At 42.0% G+C, this 24125-nt stretch overlaps 2 protein-coding genes across 4 annotated transcripts in view; both read right to left on the minus strand.

The window, feature by feature from the left end:
* CEP152 (centrosomal protein 152) overlaps window positions 1-2660 on the minus strand; it is a 50539-nt gene extending 47879 nt beyond the window's left edge. For both annotated transcript variants that reach the window (XM_042477156.1, XM_042477155.1), the window contains exons 1-2: window positions 2392-2660; window positions 726-838 (exon numbers count right to left, since the gene is read on the minus strand). In XM_042477156.1, coding sequence (XP_042333090.1) covers window positions 726-812 — 87 coding nt within the window. In that variant the 5' untranslated portion in view covers window positions 813-838; window positions 2392-2660. The remainder of the gene's footprint in view (window positions 1-725; window positions 839-2391) is intronic.
* Window positions 2661-9607: 6947 nt separating this feature from the next.
* Window positions 9608-24125, minus strand: part of SHC4 (SHC adaptor protein 4) — a 34842-nt gene continuing 20324 nt past the window's right edge. The window contains exons 3-11 of one of the 2 annotated variants that reach the window (XM_042473245.1): window positions 22218-22281; window positions 16977-17096; window positions 16199-16252; window positions 15253-15304; window positions 13837-13963; window positions 12492-12551; window positions 11618-11795; window positions 11009-11069; window positions 9608-9735 (exon numbers count right to left, since the gene is read on the minus strand). In XM_042473245.1, the coding sequence (XP_042329179.1) occupies window positions 9629-9735; window positions 11009-11069; window positions 11618-11795; window positions 12492-12551; window positions 13837-13963; window positions 15253-15304; window positions 16199-16252; window positions 16977-17096; window positions 22218-22281 (823 nt within the window). In that variant the 3' untranslated portion in view covers window positions 9608-9628. The remainder of the gene's footprint in view (window positions 9736-11008; window positions 11070-11617; window positions 11796-12491; window positions 12552-13836; window positions 13964-15252; window positions 15305-16198; window positions 16253-16976; window positions 17097-22217; window positions 22282-24125) is intronic. The other variant, XM_042473246.1, reaches the window with a different exon arrangement.

The following is a 24125-nucleotide window of genomic DNA, read 5'->3' on the forward strand; positions in this document are numbered from 1 at the left end:
GTCCAAAATGCACTGCAGCAATGATCCAGTTTGAGACTACTTTAACTGCCCTAGCATAGTGCTAGGGATCCTGTGAATTGTAATTAATTGTGGCACCAGAGCTCTCTGACAGAGAAGGCTAAATGACTCACAAAACTACAGTTCCCAGAATTCCCTAGCACTAAGCCAGGGAAGTTAAAGCAGTCTCAAACTGGAGTATTTCTGCAGTGTGTTTTGGACCTATATTAAGATTTCTTGAGATTTAACTGAAGTAACATTTTAGAATTTTACAAGTCACAAAATGAATTCACGAAGTCCACAAACTGGGCCTGAAATTATAGCTGTGCAAATGACATGCAACGTCAGCCTCATTTTAACCGTAAACCTTCCAGCTTGAGATTCATTCGCAGGGTGGCCTTTAGTAGTGACTGAATCACCTATCTCAGGGCCCATAGAGACAGGCCAAAATAAAGCTGCTTTGGATCGCATTGGAAGTATGCTGTTTAAATGATGCGTGCATCCTAAGAGTCCGGAAGCAGTGGCAAAACCACACTCCAGTCCTTAGGACTGAAGCGTGGCTTTGGCGTGGTTTCCAGACCCTTAGGACGCATGCATCATTTAAACAGCATACCTCCAAAGTGGCCCAAAGCAGCTTTATTTTGGCCTGTCTGTATGGGGCCGGAGTTTAAGAAAAAAGGAGGGAAAAGGTTTTAAAACACGAAATGAAGTTGAGGCTTAATTTTTACCTCTTGCTCCCTAACGTAGTCCTCTTGGTCATATTCTTCATCTTCATGTTGCATCTGTAAAGCTGCGCTGTCAAAGTCAAGCGACATTTTCGGGAACGTTGCTTCGTGTTTTTCTACCAGGGAGAAATAAGAAGCATACCATTTTATCTACAATTAATACCATAAATAAAACTCTGCTGAAAGAGAAGGCATTCCATTAAACCTAAAAAACCAGCAAAGCTGTGCTCTATTCCTGTTGTGGTATTTCAGTTTGCATGTTCTAAATATACTTTATTGCTATGGAAAATCCTTGGATACTGAGCTCTTGGGTTCAGTGAACTTTCAAAACACATATATAGGAACTATTAATATTTGGTTGAAGAACAATTGGATGTAGTCAAGTATCTAGTTGTGCAGTTATTTCAATGGCAACCCTGAAATGCATTGTACATCTTAAGATGGGCCGCATGTGGCCTTCCAGGAATTGGCTTGCAACTTCCATCAGACCTCACCGCTAATTATGCCAATTAGGGCAGACTGGAATTGCAGACCAATAATATATTGAGGGTTACAAGCTACTCACCCTTGATATAGCTGCTGTTCCCATTAAAAGAGCCAGTCCCTTGCAAGGAAGCCTTTTTCTATCAATAGAAATAACAAAAGGCCAAGGAGGAAATAGAGGAAGAATCCTGGGAAACCCTCCCTAAAGAACAGATGTACACAACATTCACTGCTGTTGTACATGGAAACCGGAGGGGACACAAATCCAGAATCATTGGAGAATACTTAGCCTGGAGAAGAGAAGGTTAAGAGGTGATATGATAGCCCTGTTTAAATACTTGAAGGGGTGTCATATTGAGGAAGGAGGGAGCTTGTTTTCTGCTGCTCCAGAGAACAGGAACTGGAGCAATGGATGCAAGCTCCAGGAAAAGAGATTCCAGTTCAACATTAGGAGGAGTTTCATGACAGTAAGGGCTGTTTGACAGTGGAACACACTTCCTTGGAGTCTCCTTCCTTGGGGGTCTTTAAGCAGAGGCTGGATGGCCCTCTATCTGGGATGCTTTGATTGAGAGTTCCTGCATGGCAGAATGGGGCTGGACTGGATCAGGGCCCTTCTTAGGGTCTCTTCCAACTCTATGATTCTATGAATACAGTACTTGGCCATAGAGAATCACTGGAGAATGCCTGGCCACAGGGAAACATAGAGGGATACTTGGTCTTTAAGGAATCATTGGAGAATGCTTGGCCATAGAGAAACATAGAGGAATACTGGCCCATAGGGAAATATTAGGCAAGGATTCAATGTTTCCCGATGGACAAGTATTCTGCAATGATTCTCTATGGCCAAGTATTCCTCTATGTTTTCCTATCCAGGGCAAGCGTTCTCCCATGATTCTCTATGGCAGTGGTCCCCAAACTGTGCCCTTTAAGGGCTTTTGGACTCCAGCTCCCAGAATCCTCGACTGTTGGCCAACATGGCTGAGGCTTCTGGGAGTTGAAGTCCAAAATCTCTTAAAGGGGGAACACTTGGCCATAGGGAAACATTGAACACGTGCCCAATACTTCTCTGTGGGCAAGTATTCCCCAGTGACTCCCGATGGCCAAGTCTGGCTTCGCTACGCAGAGGACTGAGAAGCCTAGGCCGGAGCCTTCCCGTTCCCATAGCAACGCCCAACTCATTAGGTACCTCTTCGCACAGTTCCGTCGTCCCGAGGCCCAAAGGCTTCACCGGCCCAACCGGCGTCCCAGAGCCGTCTCCAGCCCCCTTCCGTGTCGCAGAGGGCCCACTCTAACCCGCCTTTCTTTTCCAGGACATCGAGAAGAGAGTCCAACCAATCAGCAAAGCGGGAGGTTTTGATCGACGTCAACGTAGACCAATCGCAGGGACGAAGGGGCGGGGCTTTCGTCGGCGGCCTTTCTTTTTTGGGGGAGGCAAAAGAGCTTGCGCTGAGCCAGCCAGAGCCACCTTCTCTGTTCGAAAGCTGGCGCGGACTGCGGCGGGAAGGGGAGGCCTGCGCGGGGATTGGCTGGGAGTCCCAGCCAATGGCGTGAGAGGGGGACAAGTGGACACAGCCAATCCTAGCTCCCCGTTCCCATGACGTCATGCTGTGTTTGTCGCTAGGAGACGGTTCAGGGTTTTGAGGGAGAGAAACAAAATGGCGGCTCTCCACCCGCTGTATTGGTTACTATCCACACTGGAGAGATAACCCGCTTTGGTAGCGCTCTAACTCTTTCCTGGCTGAAAGGCTATGGAATTCTGGGAGTTGGAGTATGTTTTGAAGAAGGCTTTAAAGGTCTTTGCAAAAGGGAGCTTTTTGTCAAAGGCTTTTTTAAACTGTGGTCTGTCTGTAAATCCTTTGAACGAATGAACTGTGTCAGAATAATGACTGAAACAATGGAGTTTATCAGACGGGAGTCAAATGAAAAGAAAGTGGGGCCAGAACGCATTCACACGAATTCACTAGTTCAGCGAATCTACGTGAATTCGCATTGCGTCCGGACTGACTTCAAATTGACCGATATTGCGTCTGGTAGTCTATCACGCAATAACGTGAAACCCCACAATTGCGTTCAGATTGCCATTGGATTATACTTCCCATTTCCCTCATATTGATCCATGGATGATTTGACTCAGGTTTATGAGGTCAATCTTTTGACTAAAATGTCTAGACTTATACAGTACAAGAGTATATAAAGTAACTATTGCAATAATCTCACACTGCAACCTTTTGGGAACTATGGATGGAGGCATTATGCATTAGATGTGTCCCTGGACTAACTATGAGTAAGGGCAAAGACTTCCCTCAACACATTTAGACCTAAGAATGTGTGTGTTGTTTGCCTTCAAGTTGTTTCTGAACCTAAGTCCTCTACTGTGACTTCTGGCAGAGGTTGCCCATAGAACCGCACTGGAGGAACTGGAGAGTCCTAGAGCAAATGTATTAATCAAACCCACAAAGATCAAAGCCACGAATGTGGAGGGCTGACTGTACATCCTACTCTGCCCTCTGCCAGTTTCACCCTCATTCTATTGTGCTTCCCAGCAGTGGCATCAATGGAGGGTGCGGGGGGTGCAAAATGCGCCAAGTGGCGCCCTAAATAGGGTGACACCACTGTTCCCCAATAGTGCCCAGCAGGGAAAGAAAAGCTCTCCACTTGCTTCTGGTTACTGCAAGCAATGAATGTGTCTCTCTGTCCACTCCATCTGGGTGGAAAGCATGAAGGGTGCGTGGGCTCAGGGGGCAGAGAGAGACTTTCCTCCCTCCCAAACAGAGCAGAGAGAGCAAGGAGGTCTCTCCACTTTCTGAGCCTGGATGGAAGGTAGGGATGTGTTTGCGTGTGTTTGTGTGTGTGGATATGCTTCAGGGGCCAGAGAAATACCTTCCTCCCTCGCCGTCTGCCTTTACCAGATATTCACTTCTGCCGCATCATGAAACTATGTAAATGTGAATACATTTAGACAGTGCATACAAGGTGTAATTTTACGTTTGGTCGTTGTTTATGTCACTACTATTGCCATTACCTTCAGTGAGATACAGGAATTACAACGTATGAGTAACATTAGTACAAAAACATTGTTAAGGATTCTGTATGGGCTGCGTCTGGTTTGTGTGTATGGATGCAGCTGAGGGTGGTGTAGAGCCAGCATGGTGTAGTGGTTTGAATGTTGGACTGTGACTGTGGAGACCAGGGTTCGAATCCTGGCTTGGACGTGTAAACCCACAGGGTGACCTTGGGCAAGTCACTCTCTCTCAGCCTCAGAGGATGAAAATGGCAACTTTCTTTGAAGGACCTTTCCAAGAAAACCCCATGATAGGTTCCCCTTAGGGTCACCATAAATTGGAAACCCCATGATAGGTTCCCCTTAGGGTCACCATAAATTGGAAACAACTTGAAGGCACACAACAGCAAATGGTGTGGTATGGGAGGCAGTCAATGGGGCAGGGTGATACCAGGTGACAACAAGCCTCATGATGCCACTGCTTCCCAGCCTCTATTCATCTGGTCATACCACATCCCCCTATAAATGCATAGGAATCATCCTGATTTTGGTATAGTGAAAGACCAGTTGCTGACAAGAGTCTCCTTCTTTGGAAGTCTTCAAATAGAAGTTGGATGGCCATCTGTCAGGGGTGCTTTGATTGATTGTGAATTCCTGCATGGCAGGGGGGTTGGACTAGATGGCCATGGTGGTCTCTTCCAATTCTATGATTCTGTGCATATGTGGCAAGATTTTTGGTAAATGGTTGAGGCCATGCACACTGCCAACAATGTGACAAGCCGCTCTTGAAACGAGAGAAATCAAACGTGTAAAAGACATGTGCACAGACAAAATTTACTTCCAAATGCCATGATTTCAAAAGCTAAACTCATTTCTTATTTATGATTTTCAAATACTGTATGCACTGTTGGAAATCCTTGAAGAGATTCACAAACTATAGCTCTGCCAGCTTCTTCAGATCTTGTAAATTTGATTTCGGAGATGTTGTCTTCATATATACTGTATATAGGAAAATACCCTGAGAAAACTCTCCTATCCATCTCTGCCTGGTATTGTGTGCAGCATGGTGTTAAATATGTGCAAGTAAATTCCACATCTTTTAAACTAGAAATCCTGTTTTAATAAACCATCATGTAACCAAGCATTCTGCTGGTGCATACAGTCCATGTGCATAGCCATGTGAACAGACAAATTAGGGATAGCTTTGTGCAACATATAATTTCATAAATCTGGGATTATAGTTAGGCGGATTAAAATAAGCCAGGATTATAATACAGGTTTAAACAGTGTCTGTTGTTGATTTACAATTTTTTTATCTTGCTAGCTATAATCCTGCATTCAGATTTCATTCCAAACTACCTCTCTCCCAGAAGGAACAGCAAGCAGGGTCTGTGCACAGTGCACTAGGACACAGGTCCTAAACATTGCAGTGGCAAATGAACCCAGTCCCTAAACCCAGAACAATTTACTCCATACCTAGCATCCTTAAAAGTTCAGTTTTCTTTCCAGAAGTCAAACACCCTACCTATTCTTCTCCACTATACATAAATTACAGCCTAACTCCAGGATATGTTAATTTACAGACTATTTTAAAACTGACCGGTGGTTCAGAGACCACGTAGCATGAATATTTATTTATTAAAATACTTTTCCTGGAAAATAACGGAGCTGAAAGGGGCACACAAAAATTGGTAATGCAGCACTTGGATGTACAGCAAGCAAAGTATTTTTTAAAAAGAAAATATTAGCCGTTGGTTTAAAAACACCTTTCCTTGCACTGGTTTCCTTTTGCTTCTCTATAGTGTGAACATGCATAGAAGTTAAGAGAAGAGAGACAGTTATGTCCAATGTTTGTTGGAAATCATATTGGAGACTCCTCAGAGTATTAGCATCTAATTAAAGTTTGCCATAATTTTTATTTTGTGTTTATTAATTAGGGTTGCCAGGTTTTAGAAATAACCATAAGGGGCAGCCAAAATTCACAACACGTGAGAGGCTGACAATTTTCTTTCTTTATGAAAATCCATACTTGGTTTCTTTTTTGGCATGCATCAACAATCCTGAATCTGTTTTAAACATGTCATGATTATTTGCATTGGTGATGAATGCCTGCTGCAGCGTGGCTTTATCTTTCCTCAAATGCCACATCCCCAAATACTGGAATGTTGACATCCAATTAGTCTACATAAAGAGACAAAGGCCCTTTCAGATGAGTGTGGAACTGGGGGTTTTCTGCACTGGGCGATTCGAATTCGCGTTATTTCGCAAAGTACGTTCATACCTGGGAGTCCTTCCGCATTGGCAGGATTCAAATTGGCCCATCTGCATTCGCGCGAAGTGCATTCAGTGCAGAATGTTTTGTCACACCGGTTGTTGGCGATTCTATCGGCCGCCTCGCAATGCTCAGTGGTGCCCTGCATGGGTTGCGACCTAAACGCTTCGGGGTGAAAGGGGAGGTCCCGTCATGACAGCCCGGTAAACGCTGGAGAGCCAGCTCATGCACATTAACATCGCGATACAACGTGCCCATTACTGTTTCCTCTCTACATTCGCTGGGTTTTATGTAACCATGACCTTCCCTTGCAACAAATTAGCAATGCCCGGTTCTACGTGTGTGTTGTGTGGTGTGTGAGTATGTATTCTGGGGGGGGGGGGAGGAGCAGTTCCAACGGCTGTCAAAGAGGCTGGATGGCCATCTAGTAAATGGGGATGCTTTGATTAAGGTTCCTCCTTCCTCCCGGCTTGGGATCCAGCCTGGGCTGATCCCAGGCAGGGAACAGGTGCGGGGCCGCTGAATCGTGGCGATCGCCGCCGTTCCAACGGCTCCTCCTCCTCCCGGCTTGAGAGGCAGCCTAGGCTGGCTCCCAAGCCGGGAGGAGGAGGAGGAGTGCTGGAACCGCGATTCCAGTGGCCCCGCGCCTCTTTCCCTGCCTGGGATGCAGCCAGGATGCCTCTCAAACCGGGAGGAGGAGAGGGGCTGCTGGAACCGCGATTCCAGCGGCCCCCGCGCCTCTTCCCTGCCTGGGATGCAGCCAGGGATGCCTCTCAAGCCGGGAGGAGGGGAGGCCGCTGGAACCACGATTCCAGCAGCCCCCGCGCTCTTCCCTGCCTGGGATGAGCCAGGGATGCCTCTCAAGCCGGGAGGAGGAGGAGGAGGTGCTGGAAAGCGATTCCAGCGGCCCCCGCGCCTCTTCCCTGCCTGGGATGCAGCCAGGGATGCCTCTCAAGCCGGGAGGAGGGAGGAGGAGGCCGCTGGAACCGCCCCCCCCCCCCCCGCTTCCCTGGAACCGGCAAGAGGAAAGACCCACCGGAAGTAAAAATTGGAATCTGGGGGTCTTGCGACAGAGTTCAGGACTGGGCATTCACACCAGACCATTCGCACTGAGATCGAACAGAGAAAAAATCCGGATATCGCCAATCCCCTTATCAGCGCACTGGCCAACACGCTCCAAAAAGAGGAGCCAGTACGCATTCAGTTCGGCAGTCACGCATTCACGTGAGTGCGGATTGGGCCATTCGAATGCTGGTATGATGGTATTGTGCGAAATAACGCGAATTCGAACCACCCAGTGCGGAAGACCCCCGTTCCACACTCATCTGATAAGGGTGACACTTTCCAGCCCTTAAATGGGGGATATAATATGGAACACCTTGCAACCCTATTCTGATCCACCTCTCTTCTGACTTGCAGAAATCAACATGCCAGCAAAAGATAAACACTAGTGGATGTCATACTGTTGAAAAAGGCATGGGATAAACCTTTTAAAAAGCTAGCAAACCTAAGTGTGTGGCTGAATCCGCACCGCAGAAAGCATGCAGTTTGACACTGCTTTAACTGCCATGGCTCCATGCTATGCAATCCTGGGATTTGTAGTTTTTAGAAACATCAGACCTTCATTTAAAAAAAAGAGCACTGTGTAGTTGGGCCAAACAAAAGAGAAAGAATAAATATTGACACTTGTAACTAATGACTCTGATAGGTTTAGTAAATTGTTTGTGAACTTTTTAAACTAGGAGTAACTCCTAAGCGTACTTACCTTTCACCTAAACTGTGAGATCATTAGTGAGAAACGGATGAGAAACGAATGAGGGAAGTGATATATCCATCAAAGAATGAACAATATTGTCACAAAGAAAGCATATAATTTTTGTTTTCCTGTTCAGATTGATCTGGGAATTTACTCAGCAAACATGTCTTAATTCTACATTAATTAGTTTTTTAAAAAAGATCTGGTAGAAAACACTTTATTTCACCATAATTCCTAGATTAAAAGGCACCATACTAACATCCAGAAGTCTTTTGAATCAGTTTTGTTCATTGTCCTGAAGTTGGATTGTGCTTTTACACATCTCACTGATTCTACAGATCTTTTGTAGGTACCCCAGGTGCACATTTCTCCCAATCTTTCATTCTGTGCGATTTCATTTTGCTAAAGTAAAAACGATTCCAGCTTAGCAGACAGAACTGTAATAATGTAAGTAGATGAAAATATTTGCATTGTATGTACACACATATACACAAAAGGAAATCTTCTGTAACAGCATTGAGAGGTGCTATCTCTTCTTAGTAGAGCCGGATGCCCTGGAACCAAGTTTCAGAATAATCGCTGGAGCTTTTATTAAGGAAAGAAATAAAAAGAAGGAAAGAGAGGAAGAACTGTCTCAAAGATGTGCGAGCCAACATAATTATTTCTTATATTGTAGGCATCCAGTTCCTTTCTTCACTGGTTTGCTCAGATTTAATTCACTTCCAGAGGAGATGATGGGCAATTTATTTTCCATATGGTAGCGAATGAGATGACTCACACTGTCAAATAATGGTCTTTGGTTCTAACTGGAAAAAGTAAGAATATTAATATCATTGTTAGCTGAAAAACTATAAATTATCCTCTCTGTGTTGGTAGAGTAGTATCGAATGATGAGAGTATTAGAAATCCAATCAATGAACAAATAAGTCAGATAAATACAAGGAACTGGAGGTATTGTATTGGAGTAGAATCATGTGATCCTCCAGATCAGTGGTTCTCAACCTGTGGTCCTCCCAATATTTTGACTTCATCTCCCAGATTCCCTCATCATTGGCCATGCTGGCAAAGGCTTTTGGGTACTGAAGCCCAAAAACGCTGGAGGATCAAAGGTTGAGAACCTCAAGTGGTATTTGCCTGTTGCCTTCATGTAGTGAAAAATCCTATCCCATCACCAGTACATGGAATGACGAGTAGTTGCATCTTGTTCTTTGCTTCAGAACTTTATTACAACACCCATGTTCTGTATTGTTCCTACCTTGCCTTCAGGATCCCCAGCAACAAATGTTTTGCTTGCCCTCCTTGCGTCACTCAGAACATACTGGCCAGGTGAGCTGGTACTTTCCGAACCAAAAAATCCCCATCGCTGACTAAGAGGCTCTCTGCTGCTTTTCTAGTTAACTTTCCTGGTAGCATTCTTCGTCCCGCAGCTGTTGTGTCCAAGATGTGATACACCCAAGACCTGCTGTGTTGGAAGGGTTCTGCTCCACAGCATCCAATGATTCTGAAATTAATAGAAACAAAATATGTACAGTAAATAACCATCACAGAAAACCTGTTCTAATCAGGGCTGAGTTAACTTTACTCCAGCTTATGGAGTGATTCAATAGAATAATAGAATCATAACATCATAGAGTTGGAGAGACCTCAAGGGCAACCCACTCCAACCCTCTGCGATGCACCTCGACAGATGGCCATGCAGCCTCTCTTTATAACCTCCAAAGAAGGAGATCTACCACTCTCAGAGTGTTGTGTTTCACTGTCAAACAGCTCTTACTGCCAGGAAGTTCCTCCTAATGTTAGGTGGAATCTTTTCCTGTAGTTTGCATCCCTTGCTCATGTCCTAGTCCAGTGATGGTGAAGCTTTTGGACCGAGTGCCAAACTAAAAGGTGTTCCGGCACTTGGGTGTGGACTTCTGGAGGGACAGGACTTCCAGGATGGGATTTCTTTCCCCACCTCCCAGGATTTCAGCCGCCTCTCTTTAGACAAGAGGCATGCACTGTTCTCTTTCTCCCCCCCTTGCCATTCGGGCCTCCAGCTGACTCTCTGGAGACAGCTGAAGGCCCAGGAGGACCGGAAAGAGGAAAACAGGCATGTGCCTGTTTCTCCTCTTCCTTGCCCTCCGTGTGCCCTGAAATAATAATAATATAATAATAATAATAATAATAATAATAATAATAATAATATAATAATAATAATATATATGATTATTATTGCCGCCCAATCACTGGGATCCGGGTGGCTTACAAATGGCTTTACATGCCTTCTCTGGCACACATGCCATAGGTTGCCACCACAGCCTAGTCTCTGGGAGTGCAGAAAACAAGCTTGCTATCCTCCTTCCAATATTTAAACAGGGCTATCATATCACGTCTTAACCTTCTCTTCTTCAAGCTAAACATACCCAGCTCCCTAAATTGCTCCTCATATAGGAGACGTATTCCAGACCTTTCACAATTCTCTGGACATGCTCCAGTTTCTCCACATCCTTTTTAAATTGTGGTGCCCAGAACTGGACACAGTATTCCAGGTGAGGCCTGACCAAAGCAGAATAGAGTGGCACTATTACTTCCCTTGATCCAGACACTATACTTCTATTGATGTAGCCTAAAATTGCATTGGCCTTTTTGGCCTCTCTCTTTCTGTACTGGCTAACAGACAAGATGAGAAGAAAGGCAGGTGGTTTCATTTGAGGCAAAATAAGACATGTTTCTATGCATTCCTTCATCAAGAGGGTAAAAGAGAAGTGAATTCTTAGGACCAACAGGTAACTTACCTGTTGACTTGCAGTCCTCTGGACAGTTTTCATAAATATTCGTGGATTTGGGGCTCTCGTTCTGAAAGAAGGAGAAAATAATCCCACCTGCCATTGTTTATAACCTCCAGCAGATCAAATCTATGAACCTAACATGACTTTGAAGCTCATTTGACTCAAAAGTTCTGGGCAATCAAAAAAGATGTGAAGTGAATAAATGTAATTAATAAATTACCAATAATCTATCCTTAATGTTCTGTTTGTGGCAATACCCCAGACGTATGAACCAGTGGTAGCTAAATTTAACAACATTTATGGAACATAAAACATTACATGGATGTGAAGACCCTGACTCCTCTAAAGCTGTTCTTTATGCAGGCCAGCAAACAACAGGCTCTTGTTTGGTGTAACTATTTCATTCAATAATGCGGTACAGGATATTTCTCTTAATGATCAGCCCAAACAGCCTTTTTTGCCATTTCCATTCATCAGTTCTAAACTTTTCCCTTTGGAGCAACAGAGAACAAGTAGTCAGTTCCCTCCATTGGTCAGGCTGATCATTTTTCCTAATATAGATTAGGTTAAATGCAAGGCACATTGCTAAGACATGGCAAAAATAAAGGGACTTACTAGAGAGTATTGCTGTTCATAGTGCAAGAGGCAGTGAGCCTTTTCTTCTCTGGGTATCTTCAGTCTGGCATCTAATAATCCACCTGCAGGAGTCTCTTTCCCTGGGATTTCATTGTAGTAGTCATGATCCTCCTTATCCTGAATATTCCATGTGGACCCACCAAGATTCACAACTTCTCTGTACAGCATTAAAATAAGAAACAAACCTCTTTCATATTTGTCATATGTCATGAAGTACATGGATTCAGAAACAGCATTAAATCGAAGCAATCTATTTGTGATTTCAGTTCTTCCCTCTTGAAAGACCCTTAAAGTTTTATGAATTTTAGAAATGGCACTAAACTACTCAGAATAATTTCACAAGATATACAAAAAAGAAGAACTGGAAATACTTTAAACACATATTTAAAACATTGCAATAATTAAACTAAAAGCAGCAATCTATAACAATGAAGTCAGGTACCAATAAAATTAAACATTAGAGATTTTGGGGGGAAACCTTAGGGCTCGAACAGACAGGCCAAAATAAAGCTGCTTTGGGTCACCTTGAAGGTATGCTGTTTAAATGACACATGCATCTTAAAAGGCCAGATGTTGCGCCAAAGCTGTGCTCCAGTCCTTTGGCACGGCTTCTGGCCTCTTAGGACGCACGCATCATTTAAACAGTATACCTCCAAAGTGACCCAAAGCTGCTTTATTTTGGCCTGTTTGTATGGGCTCCTTCACTGGCAAAAGAAGCTAAAGAGGAAAGGTATTCCAGACCTGTGATGCCATCACCAGGCCTGGAGTTGGACTTGATGGCCCTTGAGGTCTTTTCCAACTTTATGGTTCTATGATTCTACAAAAAAAGGCCCTGCCTCTTGTGCTTACTCACCTAACAGTTCGAGAAGATGGCAGAGAGAGAAAAGTTTTTGAGGCCAAAGCATGGATGGATCTACATGGGAATTTAAATGAGAATTTAGCTCTTCAGAATAGGATGGTCATCCGGTAGTATTAACAAAATAATGGAGTCTACTATTTTACAACCAACTAGAAATTTTTACAAACTTCACAATAACAGTTCCTATTTCCCATGGAAGCCTTGGACAGGTGGGAAATCAACCCCCTTTTGCCACTTTCCCATAATGTTGCTTTTTCTTACTGAACTAAGAGAAAGTCCCAGTCTTTGAGATTACTGTTGAAGCTTTAATTTGGTTTCTTCTTCACTTCCTCCTTCAAACAATTTTACACATGTGTGCATTCTTATCAGAGCTAGGAAATAACAAGTTACAACTAATAGTTTTGCCGATAATGAATTAACTTTTCATGAGAATATAATGGACCTGTGTTTCAGTAAAAATCCATGATTAAAACCTGTGCTTTTCCCATGAATAAAAAGCAGCACTAGAATGCCTCTTTATGTATGGGATAATTGTGCAATAACCACAATGTCATGTGAAAACTTTAGCATTATTGCACAAAACTGATGGGAGCTATATATTGCTATGCACCTGTCTATTTTTGGTGGTGTGATAAACTCCCTAGTGAATGAGGAACAGTGCTATTCTATTGACCTAAGTACTAATGTTTTTAATTCCTTTTTGAAGATTACTTGTAAAAGATGATCATTTGGACAGATATTTTTCAAGTTTATCTTATTCCCTCATCAATCTTATGGTGTTTTTTAAGTGGATCCCTCCTATTGGATTCCTGAGATTGGATGTTTAGGGATGCAGCTGTGGCAGTTAAAATGGAATCATAGGGCTATAATTCTGTAGTGTGTGAAAGGGCCCAGGCAGGTTATACAAAATTAGAACAAGCCAAACCAACCAACCAACCAACCAACCAACAGTGTTTATTGGTAAGGATTAAAGTACAATCATATTTGACATTCAGCTGTGTCCATGAATGAAGATAGGTAAAAGACTACTGATACCTTTTTGAAAATGACAGTCAAATAGCAGAAAACAATATTTATCATCTTTGGGCCCGAACAGACAGGCCAAAACAAAGCTGCTTCAGGTCACTTTAGAAATGTGCTATTTAAATGACACATGCGTCCTAAGAGGCTAGAAGCCACACCAAAGCCATGCTACAGTCCTAAGGACTGAAGCACAGCTTTGGCACAGCTTCTGGCCTTTTAAGATGTGTATGTCATTTAAACAGCATACCTCCAAAGTGACCCAAAGCAGCTTTATTTCAGCCTGTCTGTTCAAGTCTTTGAAAGCACCATTGCTAACCTTTCATTGGAAGTGATCACAGCAGAAGGATTCTTCAAGTATTGTTTGAACCGGAGCTCAAAAGCTTTCCCAATGGTATTTATGACTTCCTGGGCTACTCCACGCGGACATTCCAATATATGGCATGCTAAGAACAGCAAGGAGGGAGTTGGGGAAAACAAATGGATTTATTATATCAAAGGAGGTTTAACAGACCAATAATCAACATTCTGTCCAAGTTGCACAACACAGAACTCTATATATCCAGTTTGGTTTCTAAAGTTTATTTGCATTCTAAAACAGCCAACAGTAAAATATTTCTTTTAAAAAAAGATGAAATCAAAATGTTTTACAAATTTATGTTTGTGTATATGTTCCTTCAAGTTGCCTGTTGACTTATGGCAACCCATACATTTCATAGAGTTTTCTTAGGCAGGGAATACTTAGGCAAGATGGTTTTGCCAGTTCTTCTCTGAAATATAACCAACAGCACCTGGCATGCATTGACAGTCTCCCATCCAAGTACTAACCAAGGCTCACCCTGTTTACCTTCCAAGATCTGACAGGATCTGGTGTCTTATTTGGGCCCTCTGACCAAATATATATCATACTGCAATACTGTAACAGAAATCATCTCATGTATGCTTAACATCAGCAACTAACCACCCCTGTACAATACAGTATTTCGTTCATTTAATGTCCGATAGATTTTAATGTGCATTTAATGTCTGATAGACTTTCAGAGTGTGTCTTAAAACAAAAAGATTAGTGCTTACAAAGACAGCTCTATGTCTCCCTAATCTTTGATGGAGAGGGGGGAAACACAGGAGAAAAAGGCATCACACACCTGCCACACTTCCCTAGATTGACTGTCAGATGGCACATGGATACCAGTCTCTTGTGAGCTATCAGATTACAAAAATGGTTATCACTTGGATGTTCTGCCTTCCTCATCTTTTTCATGGACTTCACAGGTATGTACAAGTATGGTGAAAAGTTTACACACACAAATAGAGATCTTTTAGCTCAGATATTCACATTTTTGGAAGTGGTTGCCTATCATAGAATAAATATCTGTTTTTATCAAAATAGGTAATGTGGAAATGGAATAATCATTCGTGGCTTTGATATAAATTATATCTGGCATTCTGCATTACTCTTACAGATCTGTAACTCTACACACCCATAACTGCTCTGTATTCATTAACATTGCCTGGTAAAGAAGGTTGCAGGGAGGGGTTGGATGAGGAGACATGTCTACACTTATTTAGCTAAGTAGACAAATGTCAATATTATTTTCTCAATAAATCTTACAAGAGCATCCTCTCCCTTTGGGGTACATCATTTTTTACAGCAACTTTGTGAACTGGCCAACGTAACCAAATTACCAGCTCATCCTTTTGTGCATGCAGCCTTCTTGTAAGTAATTCTTCCTACCTCTTTGATTAACAGGATCTTTTGCGACGTAGGCAACATAGTCTGTTGTATCCTAAAACACCCAAAACCAGAAAGGAAAGAAGGGTTATTTAATGAGGTAAAGCCGCAACTGCAATCTGTTATTTTCTTTCAAAGAAAACAGCAGAGGTAGACAGGCCAAAGGACATCAAAGTACTACTGGATAAGGAAACCAAACTACACTTCATTGATGCTGCTCACCTAAGCATCCTTTTGCCCAACTTATTTATTTATTTCATTTCTAGGCTATATTTCTCCCAAAGGGCGGCTCACAAGATAAAATTGTTTAATTAAAACAGTATAAAATTAAAATGTACAAAAGTTAAAAACATTAATAAAACACGTACCCCCTTATAAAAGCCACCCTGTCATGATTTTAAAAAGCCTGTCTGAATAAAAGTATTTTTTACCACCAGCAAAAGGCTAGCAGGGAGGGGGCCAGCCTGACCATCTGCAGAAGATGGTTCCAGAGGGTGAGAGCAGCCACCAAGAAGGCTCTCTCTCGTGTCCTCACCAAGCGAGCCTGTGATGTTGGCAGGACCATGAGAAAGCCTTCTCCTGAAGATCTTATGGCTTTAGCAGTTTGTATAGGGATATGCGGTCTCTTAAATATTCTGGACCTAGGATTTTCCATGACTAATACATATTGTGATTATGGCGGGGTACAGACCACCCAAAAAGGATGGTCTCCTAGTGCCTAGTTTTGGTCCGCGGGGAAGCTGCAGCCTCCAGACCGTGGGGCTCCCCTGCGGATCAAAAAGAACCCGTGAAAAGCGGGTTCTTGCAATGCCATTACGGTGTCGCAGTGCGCCAATGGTACAGTCATAAAGATGAATAGCAGTTTAACATGAAAATGGGTCAAGGATGAAAATAGAGAAGTGGCAGATAAGGTTAAACGTGTTCTTAATATTCAGAAGTCTATACTTACAGGGTCACCTCCAGAGGCAAATGAAATGGACTGCATGTGATGATTGGCAATAATCTGAAAAATATAAAATAGTTATATGCAATTAAATAATACATTTTCTTGTATATCCAATATTTATTAATATCTCCCCTTTCCCCTGATATGGGATTCAAGGTGGCTTACAACAAAGTTAAAATAAGATACAGCTAAAAGCCTAATAATATAAAAATTTAAAAACAAATAATCTACCATATTAAAACACCATTTATTTAAAAGAATACAAAATATTTAAAAACAAAACAAAACAGTAAGGCTAAAAAAGTCCAACATGCATCCCCTGTTAATTGCCAAATGTCTGTTTAAATAAATAAATGTCTTTGAAAATGAAAGCAAAATGGTTAGATTTGCCCCAAAACTAGCTTTACAGTTGATACTGCTTCAACAAAATATACCTTATATATTCAACTATAAATCAACCTCATATATAAGTTGAGGGCAAGCTTTGGGGCCAAAATGATAGATTTTAATATGACTCATGGAAAAGTCAAGGGTAACATAACTGTTTGAGTTCAAACTAAAGGCTGGATGGATAAGATAACAGAAGGAGGTCAGTGCTTCCAGGACAGACAGCACTCTTGCCTTTCACCAAGGGATAATTCCTGTTTTTACACTGACCCATGGATAAGTTGACTAAGGTTTTTTGGGTCAATTTTTTTACTTAAATTTCTAGACTTATACATAAATATATACATTAAGTGCTGTGGGTGTAAAAAATGAAGACTGCAATGTACCCGCTTACCTGTTGTGTCTCAACATTCTGTAGAGTAAGACTAGTTGTCGAAATAGTTAGTTTTATATTCGTGCCAGAAAACTGAAGATTACTTTTACCAAGCACAGGAGACAGAAATTTAGCTGGAGGCTGTCAAGAAAACAAAAATTATTATATATCTTCTTTCTTTTCATTTTTTGTATTTCGATCAAAACCAGCAAATGAAGTTCATTATCACAAGGCTGCTTTAGATTGAAAAATAACCTTCTGACATGTGTTCATAAAATTACAGGATCATAGTTGGAAAGGCCCCAAGGGCCATCTAGTTCAACCTTCTGCAATGCAGGAACACACAGTCAAAGCACTCCTTCTTTGGAAAGGTTAATAGTTTTGAATGAGAGTTCCAAGAACCTTCCAGCCAACATGCCAAGTCCAAAACAGTAACGTTTCCAATCTCTCCTTTCGAAGGGTGCGAGGAAATATTTATAGGTTATGACCTATAAAGCCCTATACAGTTTAGGCTTTCTGACATAACTTATTTCCTTAGGAGAGAAGCCCTTCTCTCATCCCCACCACCTTCACAGGCACAACTGATAGGGATATGAGACAGGGCCTTCTCAGTGGCTGCCCCAGGATCTAGAACAGTGATTCCCAAACTCTGGCCTTCCAGGTGTTTTGGATTTCAGCTCCCAGAATCCCAGACCACTGGCCAAGATGGCTAAGGCTTCTGGGAGCTAAAGTCCAAAACACCTGGAGAACCAGAGTTTGGGAATCACTGCTCTATAACTTCCTTCCAGGGGAGGATAGAATGGTTCCTTCATTGCAATCCTTTTGTCAGTAGTCAGATTTTTATCCCAACAGGCTTTAAAAAAGAGCTTTCAACAGGTTGCTTACTGGTTTTATTGGTTTAATTGTATTTAGCAGTATATTTTGTATTGTTTTTAAATGCGGTTGGTAGTTCAATTCCACTTTAATGCTGATCTTGTGTGTATTTTAACTGTATTGCATTTTAATGTGTAAACCTCCTTGAATCCCAGTATTGGAGGAAAGTGGGGTATAAATGGAGTTTGTTTTTAGTGTGTGCCTTAGTCATTTCAAATTTAGAGCGCTCCTAAGCCCATAATCAACCCATACCCCGTATCATGGGGTCTCCTTGACAGGATTTGTTCACTGGGGTTTTTGCCTTTGCCTTTCTCTGAGGTCGAGAGAGTATAACTTGCTAAAGGTCACCCTCTGGGTTTTCATGGCCAAATAGGGATTCAAAGCCTGTTCTCCAGAGTCATAGTCCAACACTTAAACCATTAAATCATACTGGCTGTAAATGAAGTTTAATAATAATGAAGTTTAACAATAAAATTAAAAGTAAGTTTAAGATACACTACTTGGGTATTTTAAAAGAAAATTCTCAACTAGCTCCTTCCTGGTTGTCTATTTCTGGGCAATTTTCTACCAACTTTTTTGACTTGGTGGGATCTGGGGATTTCGCCCACTCCAAAATAGCCCTGGGGGCTGCACTTTACCTGCTCCTGCTATAAGTACGTAACTAATGATATAGATGCATAACAGATTATCAAAATGAGTCCAGTCTTACTGGGAATGGATAGTGAGCAAGCATTCCTTTAATAGGGATTGGGCCATAAATACTTTTAATCCAAGAGTGAAAGAAGAGAGAATGACTCAGACTGACATTCTGTTTGGGTCCAAGCTACCTGAGGAGACTAAATAGGAGAACAAGGTGGAACTGTGGGATTACATGGAGGACAACTGAGATCGTTAAAGGATCCAGTCTTAAAGCCAGTTATGAGTATTACATTGCCAAAGGCAGGTATGTTCAGGTTTGCACCACAGGAACCAGATTCCCCTAGTGCTATCTGCAAACCACTGAGACCAATAACAGCTTTTAGTTTAGTATGAGAGACTCAAGGTGTGCAAACCCTCTATCTGTCCCAATTTGGCTGATTTAATCTAGTGTCAGGCATATTTTTAAAAGGTCACAATGATCTTTGGAAACTAGCCAAGGAGTCACGCTAACCTAAGGAGACCTTGTTGTTGTTGCGTGCCTCCAAGTCATTTTTTACTTATGGAGACACTAAGGCAAACCTATCATAGAATTGTCTTATCAAGTTTCTTCACAGGGGTTTGCCATTGCCATCCTCTGAGGATGAGAGAGTGTGACTGGTGCAAGGTCACCCAGTGGGTTTATATGGCTGAGTGGAGAATCGAACCTTGATCTCCAGAATCATATTCTCAAACCACTATTCCACACTGGCTGTAGAGGAAACCTACACTGTACTAAAATAAAAGTTAAATGGATTTGCTGCTTGCTCCATCCTCCCCCAGGCTTTCCGTATATATTCTTGCAACGGAGACTAAATGAGTCCTCTCACATATCCTCTCCCAAATAGAGATTAAGTGAGTCCCATCACAAAGCAGTTAAAGACCATACCTCCACCTCACCCTAAGCTTTGTCCCTGTTCACCTTTCCTATCCAACTAATCAGGGGTTGTTTCAAATCCTATCAATGTTTTGTCATTCCAGAGTTAAAGCTATCAGCTATCCTGGAGTCCTTTTGTCAGTTCCATAGGAAACCCATCAAGTTTTTGTTACACCGTGTGACAGCATCAAGTACTCTTCAGGGCTATGAAATTGGATATAAGTATCAGCCCCAGACATGGCCACCTGGTGCTCACAGTCTGCTCATGGACCCTGTGTGCATATAAGATCCCTCTCACCCACTGTGCCACCTTCAGACTTTGTCTGAGCCAATCCTTATCTTGCATGGACTCCCCCCCCCCCCGTTTCTAGACTGATAATTACCATGCCCTCGTTATCTGATCTTCCATCCTTTCTCTTCTCTTAGTCTGTTATGGATGTTAAGGTTGCATTGGTTTGGATTGTTTGCATGCACCTTTGCACTTTTCATTGAAACTGGCACCTCTCTGCAGCTAGTACAGTGGACCCTATCCACTGGGGTTTGGTTCCAAGATCCCTCATGGATAACGAAATCCGTGGATGCTCAAGTCCCATTAAATATAATGACATAGCAAAATGGAAAATCAAGGTTTGATATTTGACATTTATAATTTTTTTGAACATTTTCAAACCGTGGATGCTTGAATCCGTGTATAAAAAATCCATGTATAAGAAGGGCCAACTGTGCTGTTATACACAGATGAAAATATCCCCTTAAGTTACCCACCTCTTCCAGACCTCTTTTTGAGCTAATAATTTCCCCCACATATCAAGGAGACACTGACACTTTTGGTGGGGTCCCCAAGTCCCCCACCCTTTAGGGTAACAGCTGGGACTGCTTAATCTTCTGTTTCCCCCCTTTTAATTAGCCGTTGTAACAATGTCCCAGTTTCTCTCCCTTTGCCCCACTTTCCCCTCTGTCTTCACTTACTTCAATGGAGCAAAGTGAGTTCAAAGTGCGAAAGTAGTTTGCACTCATTAACTCAGCTGCGGGGAGAGGAGAGATGGTGGTGACACAATCTTGCCCTTCCCAGTAGACTCAGGTAGAAGCAAGCTGCAGCCTTTCCTAGCTTGTGTGTTCTTCCTCATTAATAACTTTTCCCATCCTGACCACACTCTGATGTTGCTTGACCCAATTGTTCTTGTTTTCATCTGTGAAATGTTGGAGGGAATGGATGTGTCATTCTGCTCTTTTCCTTCACTCTGTGGAAATGGCAGGCAGAAGATATAGGTGAAATGACATTTCAGCAATGCTAGGAACTGCTTGTCAAATCATATCCCATGTTAAGTGGATGCCTCTCTTTCCACTTACATGTTTACAATTAATGTAAAACAATGGGGCTTTGAAAGCAACTACTGTATTCTAACTTCATGGATTGTGAACACCTGTTGACAGTTCCTGGAATTTAGTTGTAGCTCCTGGGGTTGCTGTTAATTTAAAAGTGACAGCTGAGATTCTACATCATGGTCTACATTGCATAACTTTATAAATCTGTAGGTGTGTTGCAAAAATGCAATAAAACCCTGTTAGTTAATTGTGAAGATACTCAGCCAGGATCCAGCAAGTGTGTCCTGATGTGCATCAGATGCTTCCAGTATTTATCAGGAGCTCCTTATGAGATTCAGGCACATCTGATGTGTGTTGAGCACTTCTGATGCACATTACTGGACAATACCAAAGAACATTGGATACTTCTCATGTTCACTGAGCACTTATAATGCACATTGTACACTTCCAATAAGCATTCAAGCACTTCTGATGTGCACTGATGTGCATTGGATACTACCCATGCCCATTGGACACTTCTGATGTGCATCGGACACTTGTGAGATGCAACTGACAATTCTGATGCACATTGGAAACTCTTGTTGCTCTGCCACTTCCTGGTCAGTCTCCAGATGTAAATCAGAAGTGCCCTGTTGTGCATGAGGGCCCATTGCATATTGGAGCCATGGCAGATCAGTCACTGCACTCGCTACCACTATGCAATGGACTACCGTATGTTGTAACATCACAGCAGCCACTAAGTCAGTGGTTTTCAACCTAATGCTGTGACCCTTTAATACAGTTCCTCATGTTGTGGTGACCCCCAACCATAAAATTATTTTTTATTGCTACTTCATAACAGTAATCTTGCTACTATTTTCTGATGGTCTTAGGCAACCCCTGTGAAAGGGTTGCCCTTGGTGAATATAGACATTGTGAAACTACTCAATTCTTTTTCATGTAGATGTAAGTCCACTTACGAAGACCTAACTCCAGTGCTGAACTGTGTCCTGAACAACAGCATTAGAGCTCTTTGACAGCTTATTCCAGGTGGCATTCAGCCAAACTAAAAATTCCAGAATTCCACAGCATAGAACAATGGCAGTTAAAATAGTATGAAAATACCATAATTGTGAAGTAAGGATGCACCCTGCATCTGCCTGCTCAACTTGTATGGAGGTATTTAAAGCAGAGCAACAGTGTTGGACTAAGACTTGGTCCTGCTCAGCCATGGAAACCCACTGGGTGCCCTTGGACAAGTCAGCTTCAGAGAAAAGCAATGGCAACCTCCTCTGGATAAATCTTGCCAAGAAAACCCTGTGAGAAGATTATCATAACACAGAACTTACTTGGAGCCACATAACAACAACAAATATATTTAATAGACACTAAAAGACACAACAAAACCAGCATAGATATTTCTGAAAAACTAATCCATATACTTCCCAGAATGATCAAAAGAGGCAAGGCTATACAGAGGAAAAACACTAGCCCATTACATTTACCATTACCTTTAAAGTCATCGCATTTACCTTTCTCTTTTTTGTGGCTCCGTGTGTGCCTGGAACAGCTTCACATAGCCGACTTATTGCTTCCCTTCAAAAGAAGAAGAAGAAGATCAGACACTCCAGATCATTGAGTCTTTACCCATCTGACTTACTATAACCTCAATTTCAGAGAGTGGACACTTCATTTGGAAATGTAAGGGTTTTCTTTGGTTTCAGACAATCACATTGCAGTAGATAACTATTGGTTGCCTATGAAGTATCAGTACCACATGATGTTCTAGCAAGCCAACTGCCAAAATTTAGAACCCAGAGATTTTACTTTTGGGATTACAACTCCCATACTCCCCAGCCAGCATGTCCACTGGCTGCAGCTACTGCAAATAATCACTGGTCTCCCAAGCCCTTGGTTTCTGCACTGTCAAGCTACAGTAAGAGATATGATAATAAAGAATAAGAACTGGTTCTTGACATTTAAGCCCAAGAGAATGAAAATTAACCAGAGTTTGTCTGGATGCAGTCAGGAGGCAGCAAAGGTGGCAAAATCCATGTGATAGTACCCGACTGCATCCCAAATTCGAATGTAACTCGGAAGTTTAATAAATTGAGTTTATTAATAATGCAATAATCTCCTTAGAGACACTTTGTTTTACTCTATGTTAAGATGCATTGATTAAAAAATTAACAAAAGCTAACAGTGAAAGCAACAGTAGGACTGTCAAGAACTGTCAGTTCAGTATGCAAGTCTGTATTTTAACTGAAAAGCTTTATTTCAGTAACCAAAGAAGTTAAATAACACGACATCTGTAGACAGAACTACCATAATTCCCAGTTGCAAGCACAGAGTAAGCAATGCACCTGCCTTATATGTTTGTGGGCTTTTCTCCCCTTCTCTCATAAACCAAAACATTTTTACAAACAGTGTTACTCACCTCCCACCTTTCTCATAGACATTTCTTTCAGACCGTTTCAATCTTCCCAAGGGACCGGCCTTGGTGAATATCAGTACCACCACTGACCCCTCCTTCCACATCTGTTCATTATTTTCCCTTGCGCAAACAGTACAAACCCAATTGGCTGCATTGCCAAACCCCTCTTACATGTTTATAACAAACTAATTTTACTGCCACTATGCCTGTATTCAGTTTCATCAACGCTATGAAGCACAAACAATAGTATTACTCAAAAAGAGGTAAAATACCAAACAGCAAAATGGCAACCAGGTTTATGGCAGGATTTGTCAGATTCCTCACAGAGGCAGAACTTGGTCATGTATCTCCCCTTCTTTCATAATATTTCTGTTAATGGATTTCACTGTATATTCTTTCTCCCTTTCTCCCAAATAGTGTGTTAGGATTGTCTGCATGAGTCACAAGTTCAAATTTCTATTTAATGCAGCCTTGGGCAAATCGCTACCAGCCTTACTTACCTTACGGGGTTTTTGAGAAGATTAAGTTGCCTTACTAAGTCAGGATATAGTTTGGAGGAAAGAAAACACCCTCCGTTGCTAATAAGATTTCCTTCCCATCAGATTTTAATCAACATTTCCCTCTCTTTAAAAGATTCTCTCTGTGTACAGATGGAGAAAGAAAGGGGGGAAGCTGATGACTAATAAAGAACTTGCAAGCATTTAATGGCGCATACCAAGAACAGACAACTTACACACTAGATTGTCATTTGGCATGCCTCAGTCTCCTTCTCCTCACCATTATGGCTCAACTAAGAATTTTCTGTTATAAGATCAATCAGATCTTATGTTTTGGTATGAAATATAGCATTTAATTATCCTCAGTTATGCCAGGAAAGCAAACACATTAAGCTTGTCAAAGATCACCGACTTTGTGCTACCCAGTATGTAGCACCTTTGTGCTAGGTGTTTACAACACCTAGATATTGCAATTAGGATCCATTCTCTGTATTTATTCTTTACAAATT

Source organism: Sceloporus undulatus, chromosome 6, assembly GCF_019175285.1.
Source record: "Sceloporus undulatus isolate JIND9_A2432 ecotype Alabama chromosome 6, SceUnd_v1.1, whole genome shotgun sequence".
Lineage (NCBI taxonomy): Eukaryota > Metazoa > Chordata > Lepidosauria > Squamata > Phrynosomatidae > Sceloporus > Sceloporus undulatus.